Below are 27,915 nucleotides of genomic sequence, written 5' to 3'. Positions count from 1 at the left end.
GACTTTAACCAAGACTTTAATTTTAGGGATGCTTTGTAACCAAGTATTCACAATTAGTTTCAATGCTATGCAAACTGACTATATCCAGTTAAACAGGTCATTGCACACTTCCAGTCTATATCGTCTGTTAAATTACGATTGTCATTTCATAGTATGAATGCAATAGTTAATATAAAATCTTGTTAACTAGACTTTGCAAGACAATTTTGCCTCCAGCAAGTTCTCACCCCGACACAGTTTTTGCCCTGTGTTTTTACACTGTATTCTAACTAGTTACCAATACATACAATTAACCTGCTACATGCAAAATATGTACTTAATAGTACAAAACTACATACAAATTCTAGTTTTTAAACTGTTCAGGAAACAATACACTGGGAACTAGAAAAATACACTCATTTTAAACAATTATTACATGTGACCTAACACATCCATACATTTGACTACATAGCTTTTCCATGTTTAATGATGGTTACTTTATTCTTACTTTATGTATTTTCATGATTCTCAGCTCATGGTTTAGATTATAAAAAGTGATGACAAACCTTTGACTGAACTCAGTCTAGACCAGCGGTTTTCAAACTGTGGGTCACGACCTCCATTTTAATGGGGTTGCCAGGGCTGGTGTTTAGACTTGCTGGGGCCTGGAGCCAAAGCCACACCCCCAAAGGCTGAAGCCCAAAGGCATCAGACCTGGGGAGTGGGGTTCAGGCTTCAGCTTCAGCTCTGTGCAGCAGGGCTCAGGTTACAGGCCCCCTACCTGGGACGGTGGGGCTTGGACTTTGCCTGCTCCTCTCCCCCTCCTGCCCAGGGCAGCAGGGCTCTGGCTGGCTCAGACTGCAGTCCCCCTTCCTGGGGTCGTGTAGTAATTTTTGTTGTAAGAAGGGGGTTGCGCTGCAATGAAGTTTGAGAATCCCTGGTCTAGACTCTCTCCCAAGATGCCTTAGTTAAGATTTCTTTTGTGCTATATGAAATCTGAAATTGTATAGGATAGGGTTTGAAAAATCCTTTTGCCAATGGCAAGCAGGAAGTTCTTCCTGGGAGTAAAGAAGCTTAACATACCAATTTCTGTGGAATTATAGGTTTTGTCTTTTTTTCTAATTCCATTTCTAGCCTTTACAGTTGCAAAAATAATCTTCCAAATGTAAGGATGACAAAACTGGCTAGGCTCTGTGGCCAATTGGTTCCAACTCCTCTGTTATTGTTGCTGCTTGTAACTTTGCCAAACAGTAGCATGGTAAAATTAACAATAGTATGGCTGGTTTCACTAATTCTGTTCAGCATGTTGTCCTCAGTGAAATTCAAACATCAGATCAATTTCATACTGCTATTCCTAAGGAAAGCTATGCAGCAGCAGCAAGGTAAGCAATAGAGTTACTTAGGGTGGAGAAACTATATGGTAGCAGGTAGAATGGTGGAGAACAGCCAGGAGGTGGGGGGGGCGGGAATAGCAGATATATATTTTCATTATAAAGTACATTTGAAACCAGCAAAACTTATTTGCAGAAATCCAATGAAGAAACATTCAATTCTGCTATTTAGGTACCTATAAAGTCATCACCATAGTACCAGCGTGCCTCCAGAAAAGTGTGTGCAAGCGTAGCAGAACAAAAATGTACCACATTTAAAAACAAATTTTGCCAAATTAAGAGTTACTGTAGTGTGCACAGAAAGGATGTGTTGTGCGTATTGCATCAGTTCCTTTTCAACCAAATTTCTTCCCCTAACTGCACCATTTCAAGTATAAAGGTAATGGGCAAATGTAAATATGAAGATAAATCTTTACATCCCTCCACCTTCTGGCAGATGGAGCTCAAACAATGTCACCTATTTGTAACACATTTTACAACAAAACAATAAAACTTTTTGTATATATAACTGCTCTCTACTATCATTTTGACTGCAATAAGCAGCTGATCATGTTGTTCATGTAGATCAAGAGGAATTAGGGGATAGAGTGGTAGAAATCACAGCCTACGCAATAATACTTATATTGTAGGGTCTGAATATCTTCCAATTATCTTTTTGTTAAATCACAAGGATCTTCCTTTGTTCTTTCCTTCTCCCATTCAGAAAGTTGGCCTTTTTTCATAACTAATGAAGCCTACCAGAGATAAAGCATTATGTTTAAATTTTTTTTTGTATTTGTATCATGATAGCACCCACTATGTGATATTCAAGCATATGAGAGATCGTCTCTGCCCCCAAAGAACTGAGGTTTCTGAAGCTCTGCTCAAGTTAAATGGAGGGTCAAAATTAAACAGTGATTGAATTAAGCAGAAGGCACTTTATTTAAATAGTAGGCTTTAAAAAATATAAGTTCATGCCAAGCCTGTTTATCATTTTAAACAATGCTTAATAATCACAAACTGCTGTAGGTATCAACTCCTCGTGCCTGGATTGCCTAGAACGCCCAAATCTGGAAACATGCTTTTATCCTATTAAAGTTGTGCCACTACTTCCTTCGAAGTATGGATGAAGTGAAGAGTTCCAATTACCTTCACAAATCATGGATTTCAGCCGCAACAAAGTTTTGTGGGAAATAACCTCTTTTTGTAGTTTGTTCGTTGAGTAATTCTCCTAAATATCACTCCCCATTCAAAAGTCTTTCTGTTGGCTGATAGAGGAAAAAGAATGGGCCAACAAAAAATACAAAATCAAGTAGGAGAGCCTGAAAAACTGTAGCCCAAACTGAAAGAGAGGGATTGAGAGCTGGAAATATCTATGGCACCATCTGACATGAAAGATCTCCTTGTTAAAGGGCACTTCTTTACTGATGGACTCTGGCCTTACACTATTTTGTTGTTGTTATTTTTGAGGGAAGTTCCTTCCAGGCACAGGGTTGTGGGTACTTATTTCCTGGAGGGAGGATCATTTCAACCAGAACCATGTTTGTTCTTGTGTATAAATATGAAAAAATGAAATCTCTTCTTCCAAGTCACAAATAATTGATACATCATCTTCATGGACCTCTTTACACAGAAATTTAACATTTTTATAGACTACAAGCTATGTGCAGATAAACAAGGGGACAGAACTTGAGAAACAACTCTAAAACCAAAGCAATTTCCCCTCTTAAAGACAACTAATCAACTGTTAATGGTAGAAAAGGAACCTAGTAATAGGTTACATAATGAAGATAACATAATACAGCATAAATACCTACTTCATGTTCCTGCACCAAGAGGTGTATGAAAGTTGGGAGGGCAAAAGATTCAATACAGGATTTTTTTAAAAAAAGCTTTCCTTTGGAGAATAGCATATAAGACCTGTAAACAGAGGCTGATTGTCCAAGCTTTTATAACTGAATTTGAGTTTTTTCAAAAATATATGTATAAAAAGTTCCATCATTAAACAAATATTTTTGGTAAAGTAAGTGTGCGAATTCCATGAGAATGCATAATTCTATTTTATGAGCAGAACTGGGTAGACTGCAGATGAGGCTATGGTTTCTTTATATTCTGTAAGGTTAGTACTTGGTTATAGTCCAGAAGAAGTCCTTTAACTTTTTCATGAAATTTCTCTCTATAGTGGTTGAAGTGCATAATACTTTCTGGTTCTTCTTCAAACCAAAATTTGTCAAACTCATAAACCAGATAACCTGTAAAGAAAACAAAATAAAGTTCTACAGGACCTGTGATCCATTCTTTTCTACTTTAGGCTGGGAAGATCCATCAGAACCACTCAGCCTAGAGAAAGAAGGCAGTGCCTCATTTTAATCAATAGCAATTCTTCTGGATAGTGTAGGAGTAACTAGGAAGAATGCATGCCTTAGAAAATATTAGATATTTATTAAATTGATGCCTGCTGTATCCATCCACCCAAATTTATCCAATGAAGAAATAGTCGTCAGACATCCAAGTTATAATTCTTGCTTTGGAGGAGTAATGGAGGTAAATGTTTATTTTTCCTTTAAACTATGCTTGAAAATAAATCCATAAGCATGTTAGAAGCATCAGAGCACTAAAATATTTTTAATATGTAACAAACTGGCTGAGTATTAGATGTCCTAATAGCTGGTCCAGGGACAATCGCATATTACTGCTAACAACTAAAGGAGTTACTCATTTATCTCGGTGGTAGAGGCCTGGACTTTTGGTAATGAAGGTAGTCCTGCCCCTGATAATTTATAAGAGTTACAGATACTCACAATAAAACTGATGAAAGTGTTCCATCTGTGGCAATCCAGGGACCAAGTTGTAGAGGTGAGACTTTAAAGCACCACTCTTTAGTAAACTATAAGCCATTTCTGTCAAATTGATCCCAACTATTGCATAGGAATATCTGAAACACCAAAAACATTTCCTATTAGATACTAATGAAATCCATTCTCCTGTTGATGTTTACAATTTATTCCATTTTCTGGGACTAATTTGTATAGAGACAAATTATTATCTGCCAAATTATTACTATTCTATATTTTGGGTCATTCTAGGAATCAAGCAAGGTCTGTCTCAAGTGTATGGAGCATTTTTGTCTGAAGTGCCTTGTACATCTAAGACTATGGTGAAGTTAAAAGATGGACTGTGTAAGAAATCTAAAATTTCATCAACAGCAATGTGGTGAATGTCCCCATTAACCGAACAGAGACAACAGGATAGGAAGTTTAATCAGCATTGTGATGGGGTGTACCAGCCCCGCACTGGTTCAGCAGGGGTTAATCACATTCTGTGGGTTGAGGAGGCCACACCCCTGGCCTCTGCTGGGCATGCTCTGGCTATAAAAGGGAGCAACTCAGCTCAGTCAGGGCTGACTACCAAAAGGAACAGAGGTCTGCTGCAGGTTCCTGCAGAGGGACAGCTGACACTCCAGGACTCAGAGCCCAGACAGACTGCGTTGACCAATGACTCGCAGGCACTCTACTCCACAGAGGGAAGAGAGGCCATGGGACTCCCAAGATGACTAGCTGTGGAGGAACGGGTAGGAAGTAACACAGGGGAACTTAACAGGAAACCAGTCATAGAACTGGGGCTTGGCTCAGCATGTTTTGGCAGGATCCCTGCTGAGCAGGAGGTGGGCAACCCCGCCACCATCAGGGCCTTGGGTTGGGACCCAGTGGAGTAGGGAGGGTCTGGGTCCCCCTACCCTGGCTGCTGCCCGTCCTGAAGTGGCAGCCCACCTCTCCAGCCGCTCTGGCCACGAGCCCACACGGCACTGCAAGGGAGGGTGGCCATATTGACTCTGGCCATGAGCCCACATGGCCCTGTGAGGGAGGCTAGCCTATTGATCCCGAGCATTAGACCTTACTGCCCAGAAGCCAAGGGCAGTCAACCAGACTCAGCCATGGTGTTATAATGTCCCCCACCCCCCAAGGGTGTACCAGCCCTCGATAAGCATATAGAAAAGTAAAAGTTTTAAAAAAAAATTCTAAATCTGGTCTACTACCCTCTCTCCAAATCTACTGTAATATTAACATCACTGCTACCAAAAACACGGCCATAGCAAGAGAGCTGGCCAGCAGAAGCTCAAGTAGATCTTGTGTATTTTCATATGTGATACAATTTTCAAAGCTTGTTATAGAGTACAATGTGTTAAATCAGGTACAGTTGCACACACAATTTGAGTCATTGAGTAAAGTGCATTTTGGGGCTTTGTACAGGATATCCTGTTTCCTCCGGGAGGTGGAATTCCGAATACAGAAAATAAACCTGAATGACAACTCTAGGTTTGCTCCTGTTATGTATGGGACTCTTTTGGCTTAAAAAGCCTAATGATGAAAAATTAGAACAAGTTCAGCAGTCACAAAAAGTGTATCATTTTGAAAAACAAATATGTTAAAGGATACATGTATATGTTTTCATTGCAGAAGTCTTCATTAATGACTGCTCACAACTTAAATAGATAGGGCAACATTAATGACAAGGCACAAGATGAAGCCTTCCCCTGCTTACTGTATTAATTATTGAGATAAACCAGAGTTAACTGGGGATTGGGTGGATGAAAGAGGAGTAGTGTCTTGTAAAGGGTGAGAGAGCTTGTTTATAATCTTTGATGTGTTTTAAATATTTGTACAGTCCAGACCACTGGGTGGGCACTTAATCTATGAAAGTGTATGTACTGCACTTTGCACAGTGTGCATGAATACATACATCTTGAGTAAGTTTGTGTTATTAAATAGAATAAAGGATAATTACTATTCCCTTCCAAGTTTAATCCAAATCTGTTAGCCATACCATTTTTGGGGGATAAGGGATTGGAGTGTTTTGCTACGATGAAACTAACTGAAGACTACAGATTACTAAGGGTACTAAATAGACTGTTTGGAACAAATACATAGCTACACACACACAGTTTTCAACTCAGATGCTGTGACCACATCTCCAAAATTACAAATTAATTCCGTTTGTCAATTTCCTGTAGGAAGTGTCAAATGTTTTCCTCTTAAAAAATTCAGAAGATCCTCCCATATAGACTGGGCACTCTACAATCTAAGATCTTTGTGAGATCTTAGGCCCGTACAAATGGCTTACCCCAATTTTGGATGATTTGAATGAGAGAGGATCTGGCGAGCTTCACTGGTGTAATGTTTACTAAAATACCTGAGAAGGAGAAAACAAAAACTCAATCTAAGGATTACTACATAGGTAGTTAGATTTAATTAATAAACATTTTCAACAACAGAAAAATGGAGTTATAGACAAATGTGTATTGGAGAAAGAGTACAGAATGAAAACCAATAAGAGAAAAGTAAACGGAAAAAGTGATCTGTAACAAGGAATGACATGATAAAGGAGAACAGTAGGATAGGAACCTTCTAGGGAACTCAGGATTCCCCCATTCAAGTAGGTTGTATTCATGAATTTTCATATCTTCTGTTCTACATCATTAGTACTTTTAACTTAGTAATAACTATATTTTGAAGAGTTTTGATCAGTTACTTTCCCAGCTATAGCATAGCAGGCCTATCATACAGGTGTATAATTCTTTATTCTTAAACTCCTTTCTGCTTTTCTTTTCAACTCTGTTACAATTTGTAACTAAAACTATCATCTATCCAACTAATTAACAATGCAGCTCACTGTTGAAGAACTGTTTACTCATTTAGAAAGGGGCTCCTTTTCCATTATTTACTAATGTATTACAGTAGTCAATATATTTGTTTTCTTCTACTCAAGTAGTCATTGCAGGGGGAATTAGGAATAATACTAAATAAGAATTCATAGACATAGAAAAAACTTAAGTCTTAGAGAAAAAAAGTATTTATTTTCACTTACACCAGATTGACTAATCCCAGCATGCCCATTCCTCTGAAGTCTGTTTTGGGATCATCACCTTGGAAACCAATGTCACACCACTGCTTGGTGATTCTAGCCTTCAGATTTTCATGAGGTATCAGCAAATTCCAAAGCTACATAAACATACTTCCATGTTACAAATAACAGAACTGCCGATGTTCTTCCTAGTCATGTTATTCAGAACACTTATTGATGCATGTCAGATAACAAAATCTTGCATTTAAGACAAGACTAAAAATTGGGAGACATGGATTCTCTATGCTTTGTCACACTTCCTTTTTTTTCCCTCTTGGGTAACTCACTTAAGCCCTATAGATACACTAAAATTACAACCAAGTCAGGGACAATTAACTCTCTTAGAGCCTGATACTCATTTACACTAAGGCCCCTTTTATCTGGCAGTGCAAAAGGGCTCTAAGTGGATGTAAAAGAGCATCAGGCCCTTCATTTTTCTGGTTGTCAGTCTCCTCATACACGTAAACCCCAATTCTGCAAACACTTGTGCAAATGCTTAATTTTAGGCACAAATATGATCATTGAGTTCAATGAAATTACCCCTGTACTTCAATTGGAACACGTGCATAAATCTTTGAAGGATCAAAGCCACAGTGAGGATAAATATCTATATACAGGGATATTGGAATGTTAAATTCACTAGTATTTGTAAAAACAAAATTTCATGAGTGAAAGGCACCATAAATGATCAAGTATTTTTGGTATGCAGAGTTTTGTTTTGTTAAAATGTGTGCTACTATTTTTGCAATTTCAAATGGAATAAACTTACTGTAAGAAACCCTTAAGAAACAGAGCTATTTGTCTGAGATTTGCTTTAGAGTATTGTTTAACTTCAGTGAGTCAGTTTTACAACTTGAAAATAGTAAATATTTTTAAAATGCCAAGGTGCTATTAAAATAATTAGCAGTAAGAGGATAAATTAAGCTCTCATATACTGTTGGATACAGTCAAGGGCATTTGTCAGAGACTTATTGAAAGGGCACCTGTCAGCTGGTTTATTTCAATTTTTAAAATCAATTTTGCTCTTCTAGTTTATAAAGACTAAACAGCCTGACAGTTAGAAATTTAGAGAAAGCTAAACTTCTATGGCTAATTTATTAGCATTCAATTATTCTAGTAATAGTTTAGGACTCAGAATTCCAAGACTCCTTCACCTGGATTAGTTGCTTTTCATGTTCTTCATTATCTGAATCATATGGAACTTTCCTCAGATTTTCCACCTCCAAATAAAGTTTCTTATAACCAGATATCTGCAGCAAACATACCTGCAGGCTTGTCTTAAAACTGAAAAACAAAAAACCCCACAGGATCTTAAGGCAATACATGATGGGATGGCCATAGAGTCATCATTGCTTAGATCATACAAAAAAGAGAGTACAGGTCCTGCAGGATTTAATGTGACACACCAAACTCCTACAAGCTTTGCCCAACTGAAAAAAACAAACAACAACTTTCTTCCAGAGAGAAATGTATTACTTTCCTCACCTCAGAATGTTACACTAGTCTAAACTCCAGAATGGGTAATATTTCATCCAGCTCCAGTGACAAGTCTAAGGGCAATACTTCAATGCTGCACAGCTGGAAATGGGAACATTGCATCTCTGGAAAAGGGGAAAACCGCAGCTTTCCAACATTAAATGTCACACTTGCTTCTAGATTTCAAAGGTCAGAAGATATCCCAAACTTTGAAACTGTGGATGGCTTTTATGTAGAGAGAAAGATCATTTTTTAGAATTGTTTTAAATTAGTTATACTTTTCCCTCTTCAAGGCCTATACAGTTACAGGTGGAGAGACACAAAAGAAACTGATCTAACAAGCTTTTTTTTTTTTAAATGAACTCTCTAAAACAATATAGGTAATATAGGTCATACAGGATATGTGATGATATGGTAAAGATCTGATTGAGATGACCAGTACAATTTAATTGGGGTTGGCCAACTGTGAGTAATGCAGTTATCCCAAACTCATGCCAATAAAACCTTTATACCACACCACGTCATATGCAGTCTCCTCATATATACATCTTAAATCCTTAAAAGTGAATTGCAAAGTATGATGTACATACTGTATTCCCCAAATAACAAGATCAGATTAGGTGATTCCTAAAATAATCATCTTTCTCGTCATATACCTATACAATGTTATAAAAGGCAAAATGATGTGGTCCACTTAGAGGTACCTGTGTAACAGTAGCAAACAACATACCCTGTATCCTTCTGTATATTAATCTTCTTTTCTTTCATTATACCCATGACACATTTTTCCACTTCAGCTTCACCAACATGTATAGCATGTCTTAATACCTAAGAAGTGAACGTAAGTCAAACAATGAATACAAAACGTAACATCTATTTTGTTCCTATTATTTACTAGTCTGTTTATGCCCATTGCATTTGCATCTTTTAAAAATGAAAAAATATGGGACAGTTGTCAAGGTAAATACATTTTGTGGTAAGTCCTTAAGTGTGCTTGCTTTGCCTGTGAAAGAATGAGGATGGTTTCATTCTTTCTTTTTCAGTCAGCTGGTAAAATACAGTAATTAAAAAACATGCATCCTGGACTGTGATCTCAAGATAACTAGTGTCAGGCCTGATAATTTTTGGAGGAGAATCCTCAAAGGCAAACTTAGATCCGGAGAGAAGTTGTATTGGAAATTCACTATAACCTAGATTCTGATACCCTTCAACATGCTAAATAGTACCTTACTCCACTTACTTAGTCCTACTGAAGTCAATGGGATTATTGAGGAGCAAGCTAATTCTCAGTGACGTTCTTCCTCCAATTCAATAATGAACTAACACATCATCATAAGGAGCAAGTGTACTATTGGAAGTGAGATGCCAGTGTTAGGATGAGACAGAGGCCTTGACTATGTTGTTACTAACAGCATGCCATACTTTTCCGGAGTGAAGATATTAACCAAAGTCCAAGACAAATTCCAGAACCTAGGTTAATATCTTCATTCTGGAAAAGTGTGGCACATTTGCTGCTAGTAACAACAAATAGGTTGAGACAGAGGCCTTAACATACACATTAACGTCCTTGAAAGAGCAAAAACAACCTGCATCAAGACAATAGTTATCAAAGCTCAACTCAGATGGACAGATTGTTATCAGAAAGGAGGATGATAGAGTCTCCAAAAAAGTCACTTATGGTTAGCTGAAACTTGGAAAGTACAGGAAGGACGGTGAATGTAAATACTTTAAAGTTACCCATAAGCAGAATATTAACTTATGCGGCATAAATGTTGATAACTTCAAAGACACAGCCAAAGACCAACATGAATAGAGATCACATACCAATAAACGCTGTAAATACCTGAAGGTCACACTTACAGGATGGGGGAACTCTATCCTAAGAAGCAGCAACTCTGAAAAAGATTTGGGGGTTGCAGTGGATAATCAGCTGAACATTAGCTCCCAGTGAAATGCTGTGGCAAAGAAGGCTTTGGATGCATTAGTCCTTGATAAACTGGAAAGGGTTTGGAGAAGAGCCACAAGAATGATTAAAAGATTAGAAAGCATGCCTCACAGCAACAGACTCAAAGAGCTCTCTATAGCTTAACAAAAAGAAGGTTGGGAGAGTGACTTGATTACAGTCCAAGTACCTACACGGGGAACAAGTATTTAATAATGGTCTCTTCAATCTAGCAGAAAGAAAAGGAGTACTTGTGGCACCTTAGAGACTAACCAATTTACTTGAGCATGAGCTTTCGTGAGCTACAGCTGATGAAGCGAGCTGTAGCTCACGAAAGCTCATGCTCAAATAAATTGGTTAGTCTCTAAGGTGCCACAAGTACTCCTTTTCTTTTTGCGAATACAGACTAACACGGCTGTTACTCTGAAACCTGTCAATCTAGCAGAGAAATCCAATGGCTAGAAATTGAAGCTAGACAAATTCAGATTGGAAATAAGGTGTAAATTTTTAACAATGACGGTATTGACCTTGGAACAATTTACCCAAGATCATAGTGGATTCTCCAACACTGGCAATTTTCAAATCAAGTTAGATGTTTTTCTAAAAAATATACTCTAGGAATTATTTTGGGGAAGTTCTATGGTCTATTATACAAGAGGTCAGTCTAGCTGATCACAATAGTCCCTTCTGGCTTTTGAATCTATTAATCACTTTGAGAAAGATGCACAAGGTTAGTAGCAACTGGACATCTAACATAGTGAAAATGAGATAGGATCAGAGGCAAAAATAGGGAAAGAAAAAGTTAAATTACTTAGACAAGTTAGGTGTCTTCAAGTCAGCAAGGCCTGATGAAATACATTGTAGAATACTCAATGAGCTGACTGAGGAGGTATCTGAGCCATTAGCGATTTATCTTTGAAAAGTCATGTAAGACAGGAGAGATTCCAGAGCGGGAAAAGGTCAAATATAGCGTCCATCTATAAAAAGGGAAATAAGGACAACCTGGGGAATTACAGACCAGTCTGCTTAACTTCAGTACCTGGAAAGATAATGGAGCAAATAATTAAGCAATCAATTTGCAAACATCTGGAAGATAAGGTGATAATTAACTGTCAGCCTAGATTTGTCAAGAACAAATCATGTCAAATCAACCTAATATCTTTCTTTGACAGGCTAATAAGCCTTGTGGATGGTGGGGAAGCAGTAGATGTGGTATATCTTGACTTTAGTAAGGTTTTGATATGGTCTTGCATTACCTTCTCATAAACAAACTAGGGAAATACTACCTACCTGGACCTACTATAAGGTGGTTGCATAACTTGTTGGAAAACTGTTCCCAGACAGTAGTTATTAGTGGTTCACAGTCAAACTGGAAGGGCATATCGAGTGGGGACCCGCAGGAATCAGTGCTGGGTCCGGTTCTGTTCAATATCTTCATCAATGATTTAGATAATGGCATAGAGAGTACACTTATAAAGTTTGTGGACAATACCAAGCTGGGAGGGGTTGCAAGTGCTTTGGAGGATAGGATTAAAATTCAAAATGATCTGGAAAAACGGCCTGAAGTAAATAGGATGAAATTCAATAGGGACAAATGCAAAGTACTCCCCTGAGAAAGGAACAATATATACAAAACGGGAAATGACTGCCTAGGAAGGAGTCTACAGAAAAGGATCTGGGGGTCATCGTGGATCACAAGCTAAATATGAATCAACAATGTAACACTGTTGCAAAAAAAGTGAACATCATACTGGGATGTATTAGCAGGAGTGTTGTAAGCAAAACACAAGAAGTCATTCTTCCGCTTTACTCCGCACTGATTAGGCCTCAGCTGGAGTATTGTGTCCAGTTCTGGGCATCACATTTCAGGAAAGATGTGGACAAATTGGAGAGAGTCCAGAGAAGAGCAACAAAAATGATTAAAACTCTAGAAAACATGACCTATCAGGGAAGATTGAAAAAATTGGGTTTGTTTAGTCTGGACAAGAGATGACTGAGGGGGGACATGACAACAGTTTAAGTACATAAAAGGTTGTTACAAGGAGGAGGGAGAAAAACTGTTCTCCTTAACCTCTAAGGACAGGACAAAAAGTAATGGGCTTAAATTGCGGCAAGGGGGGTTTAGGTTGAACATCAGGAAAAACTTGTCAGGGTGGTTAAGCACTGGAATAAATTGCGAAGGGGGGTTGTGGAATCTCCATCATAGGAGACGTTTAAGAGCAGGTTAGACAAACACCTGTCAGGGATGGTCTAGATAGTACTTAACCCTGCCATGAGTGCAGGGGACTGAACTAGAGAACCCCTTGAGGTCTCCTCCAGTCCTACGATTCTATGATTGGGGAAAAAAGGACCATGCATCATGCCAAGTTTTCAGAGGGAGCTTACACATCCCTATGTGACATCTGTTCGCAACCTTGTGCCTCACAGATTGGCGTATACAGCCACAACAGAAAACACAAGATGCTACAATGTCATTGTTGGATATTACAGACAGCTATATTATACCAATCTCTTAGTGGCACTATGCAGTCATAAAATAGTTTTCATTCCATTCCTGAACAGCTACATTTCAATAATGTGAGATGGGATTCGTAATACACACACAGACACACAAAGGGAAACCATTTTGGGATAAAAAGAAAAGGAGTATTTGTGGCACCTTAGAGACTAATAAATTTATTTGAGCATAAGCTTTCATGAGCTACAGCTCACTTCATCGGATGCACCTTTTTCGGATACAGACTAACACGGCTGCTACTCTGAAACCTGTCATTTTGGGGTAAGATACTCTATAAATTTAAGATATTAAAATCATAATCAAGACCTCTGGTAGAACCCACTCAATGTGCTCTATCATAACAACAACAATTTAATTATGTGGCAGTCACAAAAATTCTCTTTCAGTACCACTTGGCAGTGATTAGACAGAAAAGAACAGTCACTCATCTTCATATCTACAAAGAAAAAAATTTAGTTTAAGATAAGCAAATCTGATGATCTAAAACTTTAACAGTATCCCTTTAACTGATGCTGAACATATCAAAAGTAAAATGAACTTGTGACATACTGCTAAACAGCCAAGTATGTATTCATATTCCATTTGCCTCAATTATACAACACGACCACATGACAGCATAGCATAATGGTATATATCTAGCATTGAAAGGATTACATATCACATTTCCATTTTCTACAAAAGATTTTTAGACTGCAAATCGCATTTATCCTGTCCTGCCTAATAGCTTCATTTTTGCTGTGCAGATCACCGATGCTTTGATACCATGACAAAAATTATATTAGGAATTAGACTAATTTTTTCCTATTCAAATAATCTATTCAATTTTACATATATTTCTGAATGAGAGTGGAAATATGGATAACACTGAGCATATTGAGCATTATTCTGTATAAAACTTTAACAGAAAAACAGTGAGAGAAAATTTTACTCCAGCACATATTCTGTTATGAATACACACCCAAAAGACTCTGAAAGCTATCAAATTCTACAAGTAAGTATTCCTTTAAGGGCATATTTGTCTCTAAAAATTGGTTTTCTGGTTATAATGTGTTATCTCCATCAAATCCTACCTTACTCTTTGATAATCCCAATGAGTACTCTGTAACACAAGACAAATAATTAGATCACTACAACTGTTTTATATATTGAATTCAAACTTTTGACGAGTTACATCATTGACAACACTACTGAATTGAAAACCTTTTGCATGATGTAAATCTATCACCATCTTTATGAATATAGCAATCTGAATAGTCTTGTGGTTTTTAAATTTACTTCATTACAACCTCAGTTTAACAGCCTGGAAAGATGAGGTGCCAGTTTGAAAGAGAAGAGGGTTCTTGGTGAAAATATAGCTGTTGTGTATTTAGGAATATCTTTCCAAGCGCATTAAAATCAGTCATTTATACTAACAGGAGTTTAAAGGAACAGTAAACTTCAAAAGATCATCATACTTCGTACATTTTCCTACTATTGTTACAACGGCAACCAAGATTGACTTACCAGTAAGAGAAAATACTTATTTTAGATTTGACATCACTTTGTGTGTCGTCATTTTCAGTATTTCCCCTTTATAATTAATTTCCATGTTTGTGTGGGTCTTTCAAAGAAAACAATTTTTTTTGCTTTAAATAGGAAATTGTGATGGTAGAAAGAAAAAAATTGGCCAGAGACTCAGCAGAAGGTGTAACGCCATTTAGCTCATTTTTTAAAGCGGACTATATTTCCCTTGGTTAGCAGGGAAAGGAAAATATATCTTTTAGACCTTTATATTTTTTTTATAATTAAAGCTTCAGTAAAAGCATTTATAGTTTATATACAGTATGATGCGCTTTGCTTTTAAAGTAAATTTAGAGTCCTCGAGAAAGGCATTGGCCTAGCAGGCAATACAGGAAACAAGTTACAAAACAGACACAACACAGGAAGGGTGTCAGCTTTCTTACCATGCTTTGTCAAAATGCTTCTAGAAGACCTATAGTTGCCAATTCCAGCAATGAACATTGTAGAGGAATCTAAGGCCCATGTAACCCTTGAGTCTGCCAATAGGAGTACAGTATCGATGACTTAGACCTTTTTTCCCTAGTTGGACCTGATGTGAAACCAACAATGCTTTAGGTATGCCTTCAAACTGCTGTGACACAGATTAACTGTTACCAAACCTAACTGCAAGAGGAACTGGCTGACCAGTTGCAAGCTCTAATGTACTTTTTAAAAGATTACATTCTTTATTACCTATCTTTAGCGTCCGTTGTGAACCTTCCTTTGAGCCACCACAGATACGCTGTAATTCACATTTTCCAGTGAGCAGCCTCAAGATCCATTTCAGCCAAAACCGGAAGAAGTTACTATACAGGTATCCCCATAAGTACACAAACATTTTCTGTACAAAGAGAGTGACAATTGATCACAGGCCATTCATTGCCTGACACTACAGAAAAAAATTGTACAATCTATCTGGGCTGCTAGCTCCTGCTAACGACGGTAATATCTGCTCCCTCTCACGTGGCCTTCGTCTGTCAGAAATGAAAGGCTGCGTCCTCCCTTAGCTGCAAAGGGTAAAGAAGGAGAGATGCTTTGTACCAGAGCTGGACGCGGAAGAGCAGGCAGCTGGGGAGGGTCAATGCCAAGGCTTATGGGGGGGAGGGGGGACTGGAAGCACTGCCAAAGCAGGACACAGGCTGTCAGGCACTGCCTTAGTTTCCTCTTCCAGCTCTGCCCAAACACCTCCGCGCTGCCCTGCGGCCCCCTAGGTGCAGCCCGGGGTGGCGGTGGGGGGCGGCTACGCCCTCCGAGGAAGATGCGCAGGGGCTGGGGGAGGGGCAGAGAGGCTCATCGAAAGCGAGGCTGTTGCCATGTCGCTCATCCGGACAGCTGTCGCGGGGGTCGCACAACGCCCGATGTCTGCTGAAAGGAGGGGAGGGGGTTGGCCCAGGGCCAGCTGCTGCCCCAGCCGGTCAGCGGGGAGCAGGTGGATGACGGGTCCTCGCACGGGACGCCCCGCTGGACTAGCCGCCTACCCCCTCCCCCCTCCCGGGCGGGGCAGCAGCTCTGCCCGCGCGTCCTGCCACGGGGGCGCGCCCCGCGCCCGGGTACCGCCAGCAGGCTAGGCCCTGCTCACATCGTCCCAACCAGTGAGCGGGGCTGGCTCCGGCCTCGCCCCCTGACTCTTGCGACCCCCGGGAGGAAAGCTGTCCCCTGCTGACCCGGAAGTGATTGATGGGCGTGGGGGACGGGCCAGTCAAACCGCCGTTCTGGGGTTCTGGGGTCGCTGAAGTGCCCCGCCCCTCGGCTAGCGTGTCGCGTGCGTAACGGGGGGGCGACCTTAGCGAGGCGGTGCCTGGGCGCCCGCCGCAACCTCCAGACCCGCCAAGCCCCGGCCGGCACGAGCCGTTCAGCGAGCAGGGACAGCGACGAGGTGCGCGTAGCCCGCTCCCCCCGACCCCCACCCGCGCTAGTTCCGCCCGGGCCCCGGTTCCGCAGCCCCAGGTGGCGTCGGGCAGCGGTTAGTTGTCGGGTTCCTGAGGCGTGAAGGGGGGACTCGTGCCCGGCGGGCGCTGGGCGCTGCCTCCTTCTCTGCCTGCGGAACGCGCCTCCTCGGCGCTGCAGCCGCCGGGCCGCTCAGCCCTGGCTCATTGTGAGGTGGGGTAGGTAATAGCGGCGTGCGATGGGCACCTGTTCCTGCTCCCCCGGCAGACTCCGCCTGGCGTGTCCTAGCCAGAGGCCCGTGTGCCGTCGCCTGGGCGTGCGTGTAACACACCTGGAGATGGGCAGAGCCAGGCGGCATGACGTTAACAAGCACGTGACCGTGTCTAGCTGGCCGAGTAATAAGCAGCAGACCGTCCAAAAGGACCAGAAACCTCTTCTCTCTGTCTGCCACCATCGTTGCTGTTCCTAGGGTCAGGCTGGCTCTGCTGTGTTTGAGATTTACTATAAGGGTCTCCCTCCTGTCCTAGGTCTGAAAAAATGAAGAATATGTGTGAGAAAAGTAGAATAGATGACAAACATCTCAACAAAGCCCTGGTCTGTAGGCACAGCGTGCACGGACAGAAGGGTGTAGAAACACAGTCTCCCTAAGTGCTCTTCCATCTGTGTCTGTACAGGGGAGTTGTCAGCATAGCTGTGTCAGCCAAGGGTGTGGGGTTTTTTTTTTCTATATCAAGTTGTTTGAACTCTTCAATGTAGACCAGATGTTGGTAGGCAGAGGGGGAAAAGGTTTGTCTTTTTTTTTTTTTTAACAGTTGCACTAAAAGAAAGTGTATATAAAGAGCTCAGGTGCAATTGATTAATTTAAAATAGAAAGAAGCCAAGGTAGCAAGACTAACCAGAAATTATTTTTTTCAGCTTAGGCTGACTTGAAGATTGTGTCCCTGTAACCTGCTGATCTGTACGTGTTATGTGCACGGGTGGGGACTGTAATAAATTTGCATCCTTTAGGTCAGGCACAGAGGCAGATATATAAGATGTGCTATACTGTGGTTTACATCTCTCACTGTAGGATGCACACACTTATAGTGACCTGTGCTTGGCCACATGAAAGCTAGAAGTATGCTATATGCAAGGTTGAGCCTGAAGACTACCCAGTAAATACAGCAACTGATCTATCGAAAAGCAGCTGCCTAGTAGGTAGGGCAAATTGCTGTAAATGCATTATCCCAAGACTTGGCATCCCTCATTGGTTGTTTATCTATTACCCAGGTCTGTTGTTTATCTATTACCCAGAGCACTCAGGCATGTGAAATCTAAGATGACGTTACCCTCTGGCACCTTGAAAAACTATGCTCGGGCAGCTTGGCCTTGTCATTTTCTGAACCTCAGGGTATGCCTATGATGATAATAATGCTGCACTATCCCCTCTATGACCATTAGCCCCCTCAGATTCTCTGCTCTTCCCCCTCCCCTGAACCATGCTCCATCAACCCCACCCTCAATATGTCACACTTCCCATGAGATAAAAGGACGGTCCTCTCATGGATCAGTAATTGGTTAAAAGATAGGAAACAAAGGGAAGGATTAAATGGTCATTTTCACAATAAAGAGAGGTAAATATCCAGTCCTCCAAGGATCGATACTGGGACCTGTGCTGTTCAGCATATTCGTAAATGATGTGGAGAAGAAGGTGAAGAGTGAGGGTAAAATTTGCAGACAATACAAAATTACTCAATATTGTAAGTCCAAAGTTTTGTGTGAAGAGTTACAAAGGGATCTCACAACACAGTGACAAAATGACAGATGAAATTTAGTGTTGATGGGTAAGGCTGCATGTCTGTCATGGAGGTAGTGGAAGTCATGGATTCCATGACTTTCCATTACTTCTGCAGCAGCCCATGTGGCTGACCTCAGGGCTGCCCAAGCAGCTGGCTCTGGGGCCTGCAGCTCAGGCAGCCCCAGGGATAGCCACACCGGCCACTGCTGGAGCAGCCTTATAGACAGCTGATCAGGTGGCCCTGCAGTCAGCCGCACTGGGCACTGCTGGAGTGGCCCCAAGGCCAGCCACACCAGCTACTGCTCAGGCAGACCCAGGCAGCCAGTGCAATAGCTAGTCAGTGGTCTTGGGGGCGGCCAAAGCAGCCGCTGCTTGATGGCCCTGGCAGCTGGCCGTGGGGACCACCTGGGCAACGGCTGGTGCTGCTGGCCACATGGAATGCCCAAGCAGCAGCAGTGCCTTCAGTGTCCCCCCAACCAAGAGCAATCCCTCTATGGGTTGGCAGGACCTTTTCCCAGTGAAAGAGTCTTTACACAGTAATATCCTTAACTTGTATTTATTAGCAATTGATCAACAGAATACACATGCTAAACATACAATGCTCACCACTCCCATATGGCAGATGAACTTTTCCTGCTGCCCAGTCAGGATTGGGTCATGTGGGGCTGTGTCCAGTATAGTTGGCAGGATTTGAGGGTTCTGGCAGCTTTGATCTTGGGCTGTGTCCTGGAATTAGGTTTCAAATAACTTCTTTTTGGGACCCAGTTTATATAGTTAAACTTAGGTCCTGCTTATCTGTACCGTAACCAGTTATTTTTACTAAATATTGCGAAACAATTCTTTAACCATTACTAGCACATTACTTCCTACACACAAGAATCCATTCAAATGTTGTGAAACTAGTTACGCAACAGACAGAAGCAACTGGAGGTTTAAAAAGGGGCATTTATAGATTTTTTTTTTCCCAGTTGCAACTGTTGATAAGCATTTCTGCCAAACAGAGTGTTATCTTGCAAAGATTTTCTTTAAACATCTTAATGTTTGTCTGTAGATCTGTTATTCTTCCTTAACAACCAAATATTCTATTGTTTTGTACAGTTTAGATGGGACATGACTCTGCACTTTTAGCTAATGGCAGCTGCTGCTCCTTACTGCAAAAAGCCACAGACCACACTCCCATCTCTGCATGATAGCTCTGGGCCCTGCTGAGGCGCAGCACCAGACCAGCCGTGTAGTTGAGTCAGGGTTAGTTGAGGAGCTGGGACTGGCCAGGCTCTAGAATCCAGAGGTGATAGGAAAGCCACGTCATTCCCCACAGCTCAAGGAGGAATTTGCAGTAGCTATGTCCAGTAACAACAGTATGGCAGCCTGGTCCTACCCCCTTCCTTGGAGTGGTGCTACCAATTGTAAGGACTGTCAAAATCAGATTCAGGACTCACATAATTTGTCAGACCACTCTGTTTATTAGCAAAGCGCTTTGCTAATGCACCCAGATGTGAGCCCCTCTCTGAGGCTAAGCCAAAGCCAATTTAACATAAGAGAAGAAAGCAGAAACTGACAAATATACATACATATCTTATTTGCATACTAACGTTTACCAATCTCCTAGCTCAGTAGGAGCTCTAAGTTAGTTTGAGGACCCATTGTCTCACACTCCTTAATATTTCTCTTCCTGACAACTATATTTCAACAAACCCTTCAAGTAGCATTTCTTTAATGAATTATAATTTCAATATAATTCATTCTACTTTCACAGGACAGAGCATTGTGATGCATCATGCTCCAAAACTGCAGAGATAGAATGAGTAACTTCAGTTCCCCGCTACAGGATACATGTACAATAAGTGTAGGTGAAGAAAATGGAGAGGGAGAAAGAGTACATGTGCAGTGGGTGCATTTCTGCAGGGCTCCAGTACTGTTACGTTTGTTACTACACTGCTATTACCAGATCCATTTCAAGATCATGGTACTTATTTTTAAATATCTAAAAATAGTTTCAAGCTACATACCTGAAGAACCACCTGTCAATATATTTGCATCGTAACAGCTGTAATTGACAGAAAAGAGGTCTAAACTCACTTGGACTAGCTATAGGAACCTGCTACCACCTGAGATAGGGCTCGGCCTGAGTATTGCACACTTTCTAATGGAAACCATAGTAGAAATGCACACTTTCGTAGGTTGTGTTGCTCCTGTGAGGAGAGTAAAGGGAATTTCACTTGCTTTGAATTGGACACAAAAGTTGAATTATAAGAGGCCAAACTGACTTGCTTGGCCATGTTCTAATATCTCTTGAAATGCAGGAAAAAGAATTTGTTCCTATACCTTTCGTATAATATCAAAGGTTGCCAAGCAGGACTGCTGGTTCCTCTTTTCCAGATCATATCAGAGGTGACCCAGCAAGTTTGGCATTCTCTCTAATTAAAGTTTCATATTTTCTTAAAGCACAATGCACTCCAAAAGAATGTGATGTTTGAGTTGAATGTGCAATCAAATGATCATGCATTGAAAAAAATATTAAAAAGGTGGGGTGAAAGTTAATGGATAAGAGGGCCATGTTAAGAGGTAGCAGCTGGGTTTTATGCTAGACCCTTTTAACCTGTTTTACAGTGTAACCTCTTAAATGAATTTACTCTCTTTCACAATGTCCCTTGTTACTTGGAAGTGCTATAGCATGAAAGTAGATCAGAGAGTGTTCTGGGGCTTGTATTTCCTACGATGCTGTCTGCTGTTCAGGATGTTTGCTTGCCTAGTTGTGTTGTGGAATGATAGCGCTGTCACAGATAATTAAATAGAAGAGTTCTTAGTTGGTGCCCACTTGTAAAATAGATATTTTTTTTTAATTGTGTTTGAACTGAAATACCAGACTCATACATGGGGTGAAATTAGTGGGATTTTTGCCCTTGACTTCAGTAGGGCCAAAATTTCACCATTTGTATTTTAATTTTCGGAAGCGTGGGGAGAGGAGGTTCAGACAAGATGCACAAGTGCTTGGAAGGAATTAAGAAGTGGGTTGGGTCTCTGGCTCCTTATGTTCTCAAGCCCAAGCACAGATTTCTGCGAGACAACATATTTGTAACCCAAGCACCCCTGTTTCTGACTGGAGCTTTTTCGAAGGTTGCAGCAGGAGTGTTCCAAGAGTGTGGGACTCTGTAACCGTATGCACCCCTGTATTCACACCTTACACCAGAGGTGGGCAAACTACAGCCTGTGGGCCACATCCGGCCTGCAGTACCATCCTGCATGGCCCTTGAGCTCCTGGCCGGGGAGGCTAGCCGTCAGCCCCCCCCCCCCCCCCCGCCAGCCATGCTGCCACACAGGTAACACGGCTTGTGCCTGCCCACCTCCCAGGCTTTCCAGTGAGCAAGTCCGGCTGCTCTCAGCTGCATGGTAAGGGGGTGGGGAGGTTGGATAAGGGGCAGAAGGTTCCGGGGGGCAATCAGGGGACAGGGAGCAGTTGGATGGGGCGGAGGTTCAGGGCAGAGGGTGGTTGAATGGGGTGGAGGTTCGGGAGGGCAGTCAAGGGATGGGGAACAGGGAGGTTGGATAGGCGTGGGAGTCTCAGGGGGCCTGTCAGGGGGGCGGGGGTGTGGATAGGGGTCAGGGCAGTCTGGGGACAGGGAGCAAGGGGAGTTGGATAGGGGGTGGGGTCCCGGGGGGGGCGGTTAGGGTGGAGGGTCCCGTGAGGGGGTGGTCAGGGGACAAGGAGCAGTGGGGGTTGGATAGATCAGAGGATCTGAGGGGGGGGCAGTGAGGGGGCCGATAGGTGGTGGGGGCCAGGCTGTTTGGGGAGGGACAGCCTTCCCTACCGGCCCTCCATACAGTTTTGCAACTCCGATGTGGCACTAGGGCCAAAAAGTTTGTCCACCCCTGCCTTACACACTATTGTAATAATCTTTGCACAAAATATGCCTTGTGAGGTATCATTTGAAAACTAATAACTTACTGGTTAATAATGTCATGGCTGACAATATCAACAGTATATGTAAAATTATGAATTACCTGAAATGATGTTACTAGCACTTGTTCAAAAGCAGACAGGTAAAAGTGTTAAAGCTCTATCCTAAACAAAGGAGTGTGGGTTTACCTCAGTTTAGACATAAACAGTAAACAGAGCAATCAAACTAATGGGGAGGGAAGAGTGGAGATGGCAAGAAACAAAACAATTTACATTTTAGCAAACGCTAGTGCAGGAAGAAAGAACATGGAGCTTCCTTCACCACCAGAGTCCATGTCATCTTCCACGTTGCTTCAATAAACTTTACTTTGAGGGGTAACCAGAAGAATCCATACTGTTCTAGAAAGGAAAGGGCAGAATATCCCAAGGTATGTCTTTCATCTAAGAAAACAAAGGAACCTGCATTTTGGGCTGCTGGAGGAGATCCCGAGGGGAGGGAAGGAGTCAGACACCATTTTGCCAGAAGACTTAATTGGGAAAGCCATCTTGAACAAAGCCTGTACCTTGCTAGATTAAGTTTTAGACTTTTACATGTGTATGTTCACCTTTATTTGCTTGTAACCATTTCTAACTTTATCTCTTATACTTGAACTCACTTAAAATCCTGTCTTCTTTTGTTAGTAAACTAGTTTTACTTTTAATCTAACCCAGGGATCTCAAACACGCAGCAGTCCTGCGGAGCTATTTCCTGCGGCCCGCCATAGGAAATGACTCCCTCTCCCCCCCACTCCTCTCCCCACTGTGCGCCGTGTCCCCGCTCCTCCACCTACCTCCCAGCGCTTCCCACCCCCGAACAGCCGTTTGGCAGCACTTAGGATTTTACAGGAGGGAGGGGGGAGGAGCAGGGACGCGGCACACTCAGGGGAGGAGGCAGAGAAGAGGCAGGGATGGGTTTTGGGGAAGGGGTTGGAATAGGAGCAGGGAGGGGGAGCATGAGCTGTATGCTATTCTGGTTTATGCATCATCAACAGAACTTTTGATTATGAGTCTTATCCAACTCCCATTGAAGTCAATGACATTCTTCCCATTGATTTCAATGGGAGTTAGACAAGACTCTACCTTCCAGTTGCAGAATATAGTGCTGGTAAAGAAGCATAAGTGAGAAAGAACACTGCCTGACTGAAATTTCAAAGTACGTTTTCAGACCTGTGTAAAGGGGTCCACTAGTCTTCATGTGGCCCTCATGGTGATTTGAGTTTGAGATCCCTGGTCTAACCCAACCTAGTTCTGTGTTTGCTTTAAAGTGTATGTTAACTCCAGTTAATGTGGCAAGTTGTTGGGTTTTGTCTCTTTAAAGGATCAAATGGACCTTTTATGCCTCTGAATGTTGCAGGAGAGGGATGGACATTGCAGAGCACATGAGTTCGAGAAAGCTCAGGACTGGGGGTGAGTTGGGGTCACCTGCTAACATTCACCAAGTCTGATAAAGACAAGAGTGTGTCTGGGATAACTTCTGGCAGGCTGTTGGATTCAAAGTGGTTGAATCGGAGTAATACAATTTACAGAACATGGAGTGCATGAAGGCTGGAAGTCACCAATAGCAGAAGCATTTTAATACAGGTGGTGACACAACATCTCCCTGGTCTGAATTGCACCCCTAAATGTGACAGTGGCATAATTATGCAGGATTTAAACATCTTGCTATTTTAACTGAGATTTATACTTTAAGCACTCGTGTAACAGTTTAAGTGATTCTCAATTGTGAAGACTAGGAACAGTCAAAAGAAAGGTTACCATTTTATTATTTTCAGTTTGTTTATTTCAGATAAGGGAAATAGAACAAAAAGTAAAGCATAAACATGAGCATCAGTGAAGCAACTGTAAAGTTATTGCTGGCCAGGTTGGGGAATGACAAATTAAAAGATGAGCATGCACCATAAAAATGGTTGTCTGGGTAGAAAGACAAAGTACATGGACGCCAAAAGTGGGAAACAAACACGAGAGCCAAGGAATGGGAGGCACAAAGGCAGAGGTGCCCAGAGCAAAATGGGCAAACGGGCAGATCCCACTGTCCCCAGGAACTCCCTCCATCCAAGGATCACCCAGGAGGGACAGGTTGTGCCCTGCATACAAAAAAGAAGCAGATTATATGGAAGAATATTTTTTCACTTTTGAAAGGTTATGTGAGGTTCATAAAGTTCCAGAAGATAAGAGTCCCCTGATTGCAAAGTTGTGTGGTAAAGCATAAAACATATTTAATGAAATGCTAGTTTAAAAAACTTTGAAATATTGTGAATTTTAAAAATCTGTCTTGCAAAGCTTTCAAATTAACCCTGATCTGTACAGGCTGAAATTCACAAATCTCAGGAAAAGTGCTGGCATGAGTCAATATGTCCAGAAAATGTGTGGCCCAATAAGAAAAAGGAAGAAGTGGCTGACAACTATGACCAATTGTTTGATCTCTTTGCTCAAGAGCATTTTCTAAGTATGTGTTCCGAGATGTAATATAGAATAAATCTTTAAGTTCTCTACAGGAAGTTGCCATCCTGCCGCCTGATTCTATTGTACAAGCCCAAATGTCTAATGAGCACAAGACACCGAAGGAGGGACAGAAGCCTGGTGTAAAGGGGAGGACTGTGTTTTACCACTAGGAAGAAAGAGAGTGGTTGGGAGCCCAGGTGCTCACCTCCCCAGAATCATTCCTCTGCTGGAAATCCCCATCATACACAACCTGTACAGGAGAATGGTCCAAGGAGGTATCACCAATGTAACTCCACTGAGCACATGAGAAATAAGTGCCCTAAGATAAACTAAGCTCACACCCCATCCAACGCAAGTTAATGCAACTTTCATTAACATAGAGGAACATGTGGGGCCACTGATTAATTTTGTGAGGCCTGAGCCTAAGGAAGTGGACCTGGAGTTTATCAAGGTTGCCAATATATATTGCAAGGAATGGGTAGCCTCAAGGGACATTGGAGTACAAATTTTTCAGGTCAAGGAAAGCGTATTCAGAAAAACTGGCAAGTTACCTGACCAGAAGGTAGAGCTCCTGGCATTAGAGAAATATTAAATAGCTGTACCTCTGGCTAAGGTGCATTTCCAATTAGGAGGCTTGAAAGGTACCTTGAAAGTTGCGATATTAAACAGCACTTCCACAGCAATGCTGGTGGGAAATTATATTTTTAGTATGTTCACAGCTGTTAATATTGTAACCCATAGAAGAGAATTGTGCAGACAAAGGAGCAGCTGTGGGAGAAGGGGACAGCCCCAGCTGAGCAAGAGGAAGCAAAGTGCTTTCAGATATGGGAGGGATTGAAGCCAGCTCCTGCATAGCAAAGGAAAGTAGAATCCTCTGAGACTGGGGGAGGGGGAATTAACCCCTGCTACTGAAGAATCTGTCCCAGTTGTCAGCTGCTAGCATTTTGCAGATGAACCAAGGGCAGCCTGCACTCTAGAGTGCATATGGGGATATGTGCTGAAGGGAACCCCAGTGAGGAGAAATGGAGAAAGTACAAGTAAGCTCATAGGGAAAAGTGTAATCCCTGGGAAACCTTAGAAGTGGCTGATTGTGCCTGCCCAGCACTGTGGGGAATTAATCTTGCTAACACATGATTTTCCTTTTACTGGTCACTTAGAGCCACGAAAATCTATGAGCCGTTTAAAAAAAAAAATTACTGGCCAGAGTACAAAATGAGGGGAGAGATTATTGCAGGTCTTGTGAATTATGTCAAAAAAGACCTGCAGGACTGCATAAAGTTCCTCTTTGCCCTTTGCCTGTAATACTAGAGGCGTTTTATAGGGTAGCAATGGGCGTTGTGGGTCCTATGCTACACCCCACCCAAAGGGGGAAGAAATATATCCTAGTGGTAGTGGATTTTGCCATCGATATCCGAAAGCAGTTGCTCTATTGACATAAAGCCTGTTTCTGTGGCAAAAAGCCCTTTTCATTATTTTTAGCAGAGTGTGTTTTCTTAAAAATATTTTATCAGATCATTAGTCAGATTTCATGTCTCAGCTGTTCAGTGACTTATGGAAGTTGTGTGTGGGATAAAACAACTAAAAGCTGCCCCATATCACCTAGAGACAAATGGTGTGGTGGAGAGGTTCAGTGGGACACTGAAATCAAATCTGAGGATGCATGCCCGCAGGTGGGACTAAGATTAGGACGAAATGTTACACTATTTGTTGTTAATAAGGAAGTGCCACAAGAATCTACAGTTTGGTCCATTTGATCTTCTATACAGAGGGAAAGTGAGGGGACTCCTAGCTCTTACCAGAGACTGCTGGGAAGGAGATACTGAGACAGAAAGGTAGCCTATAACTGAATATGTACAAAGGTTCAAGCAAGAGTTAAAGGACATGCTGGAAGTGGTTCAGAGTCACCTTTTGTTTGGCCTGACTGTCCCTGTGGTATGGCATGACCAATATATTTGTAAATGCTCTTTGAAGTAGGAGACAGAGAGTTGCTACTTATCCCTGTGGAAAAAAATGCAAAACTCGTGGAAGGGACCTTTTGAAATGATAGAAGAGGTAACTGAATGTACATACATGCAAAAGACCTCACAGTAATGCTGCCACACAGCTGGTGCATATAAACAGATTTAAAGTTGATCACAAGAGAGAAGCCATGATAAACATAATCTGTTGTTTAGAGGGGGAAACTGAGGAAACCTCATTGATTTGATGGCTGAATGCCAAACTGGCTCATCTCTGGAAAGCCTCAATAACTACAGTGAGTTACTATAAGTTGAGAAGGCAGAGGTGTTATCTGTACTTCAAGCACACAGACAAGTGTTTTCTAACAAGCCAGGGAAGACTCATTTGCTGACTCATAAGATCGTTACTGTAGGATCACAGCCACTTCCCAGCAGGGCGTACTGTACCACTGGCAAGGTACAAGAGCAAACTTGCACAGAGATGCAGAGCATGCTGGACCTGGGAGTGATTACAGAGTCTGACTGCTCTTGGGCATCACCTGTGGTCTTTGTTACTAAGACAGACAACACAGTAAGGTTTTGGGTTGAGTATAGGAAACTCAGTGCTGTCATGGTGCCAGATGCTTATTCTATGCCTAGAATTGATGATATGCTGGATATCTTAAGAAAAGCTAACTATATCAGTTTTTTTTATTTAAAGGATGCTGGAAAATTCTTCAGATAATGCTCAGAAAAAAATCTGCTTTTATTAGTGATGTGGGACTGTATGAGTTTTAAATGGATTACAGGACTTCGCAAGGGCCTTTGTCCACAATATAGCGATGACAAAACCTCTCACTGATCTGAATTGCACTCAAAGTGTGACAACAGACAATCCTTAAAGGAAAACCCTCTTTCATCAGAGCCTTCTAGATCTGTGCAAAAATAAAATCATCTCCCAACAGTTTGGTAATGTGTGAACAACATATGGGTTATTTTAATGCACTGTTTTATAGTTCAGAACTTCTTTTTTTATTCTATTAGGTTTTTTTTAAAGTATGACATTTCCTACTTATTAAAGATGTAATTTTGTCTTCTAAAATACATGTGCTTAGCTGGGGAAATTCAGTTCAGCCGGGCTTGTTGAGAGGTATCTAAGCTGTCTTCCTGTGGTATAGATTTGATATGCTCCCTTCCCTTGTGGGCTTTG

At 41.7% G+C, this 27,915-nt stretch overlaps 1 protein-coding gene and 1 long non-coding RNA gene across 6 annotated transcripts; one reads left to right on the top strand and one right to left on the bottom strand.

Moving 5' to 3' along the window:
* ELMOD2 (ELMO domain containing 2) lies at positions 1 to 16,994 on the bottom strand. Of its 5 annotated transcripts, none has more exons than XM_084626686.1 (9): positions 16,859 to 16,994; positions 15,419 to 15,566; positions 14,257 to 14,285; positions 9,457 to 9,554; positions 8,405 to 8,534; positions 7,215 to 7,348; positions 6,471 to 6,539; positions 4,151 to 4,284; positions 1 to 3,601 (listed from the first exon to the last, which is right to left on the bottom strand). In XM_084626686.1, exons 2-9 carry the CDS (start codon positions 15,561 to 15,563, stop codon positions 3,444 to 3,446), a joined length of 897 nt encoding a protein of 298 aa, XP_084482812.1. In that variant the 5' UTR covers positions 15,564 to 15,566; positions 16,859 to 16,994; the 3' UTR covers positions 1 to 3,443. The 5 variants fall into 5 exon arrangements, with proteins under 5 accessions (XP_084482812.1, XP_084482813.1, XP_084482811.1 ...); XM_084626687.1 differs by lacking the exon at positions 16,859 to 16,994 and adding an exon at positions 16,390 to 16,453; XM_084626685.1 differs by lacking the exon at positions 16,859 to 16,994 and adding an exon at positions 16,305 to 16,380.
* On the top strand, positions 16,470 to 27,915 carry LOC311519780. The gene is made up of 3 exons (XR_014711368.1): positions 16,470 to 16,601; positions 23,645 to 23,733; positions 24,812 to 27,915. It is a non-coding gene; the product is annotated as an uncharacterized lncRNA (long non-coding RNA).

Source organism: Lepidochelys olivacea (genome assembly GCF_965140295.1).
Source record: "Lepidochelys olivacea isolate rLepOli2 genome assembly, chromosome: 4".
Taxonomy (NCBI): domain Eukaryota; kingdom Metazoa; phylum Chordata; order Testudines; family Cheloniidae; genus Lepidochelys; species Lepidochelys olivacea.
The sequence above is the reverse complement of the archived record's forward strand: the minus strand, read 5'-3'. Positions and strand labels throughout refer to the sequence as shown.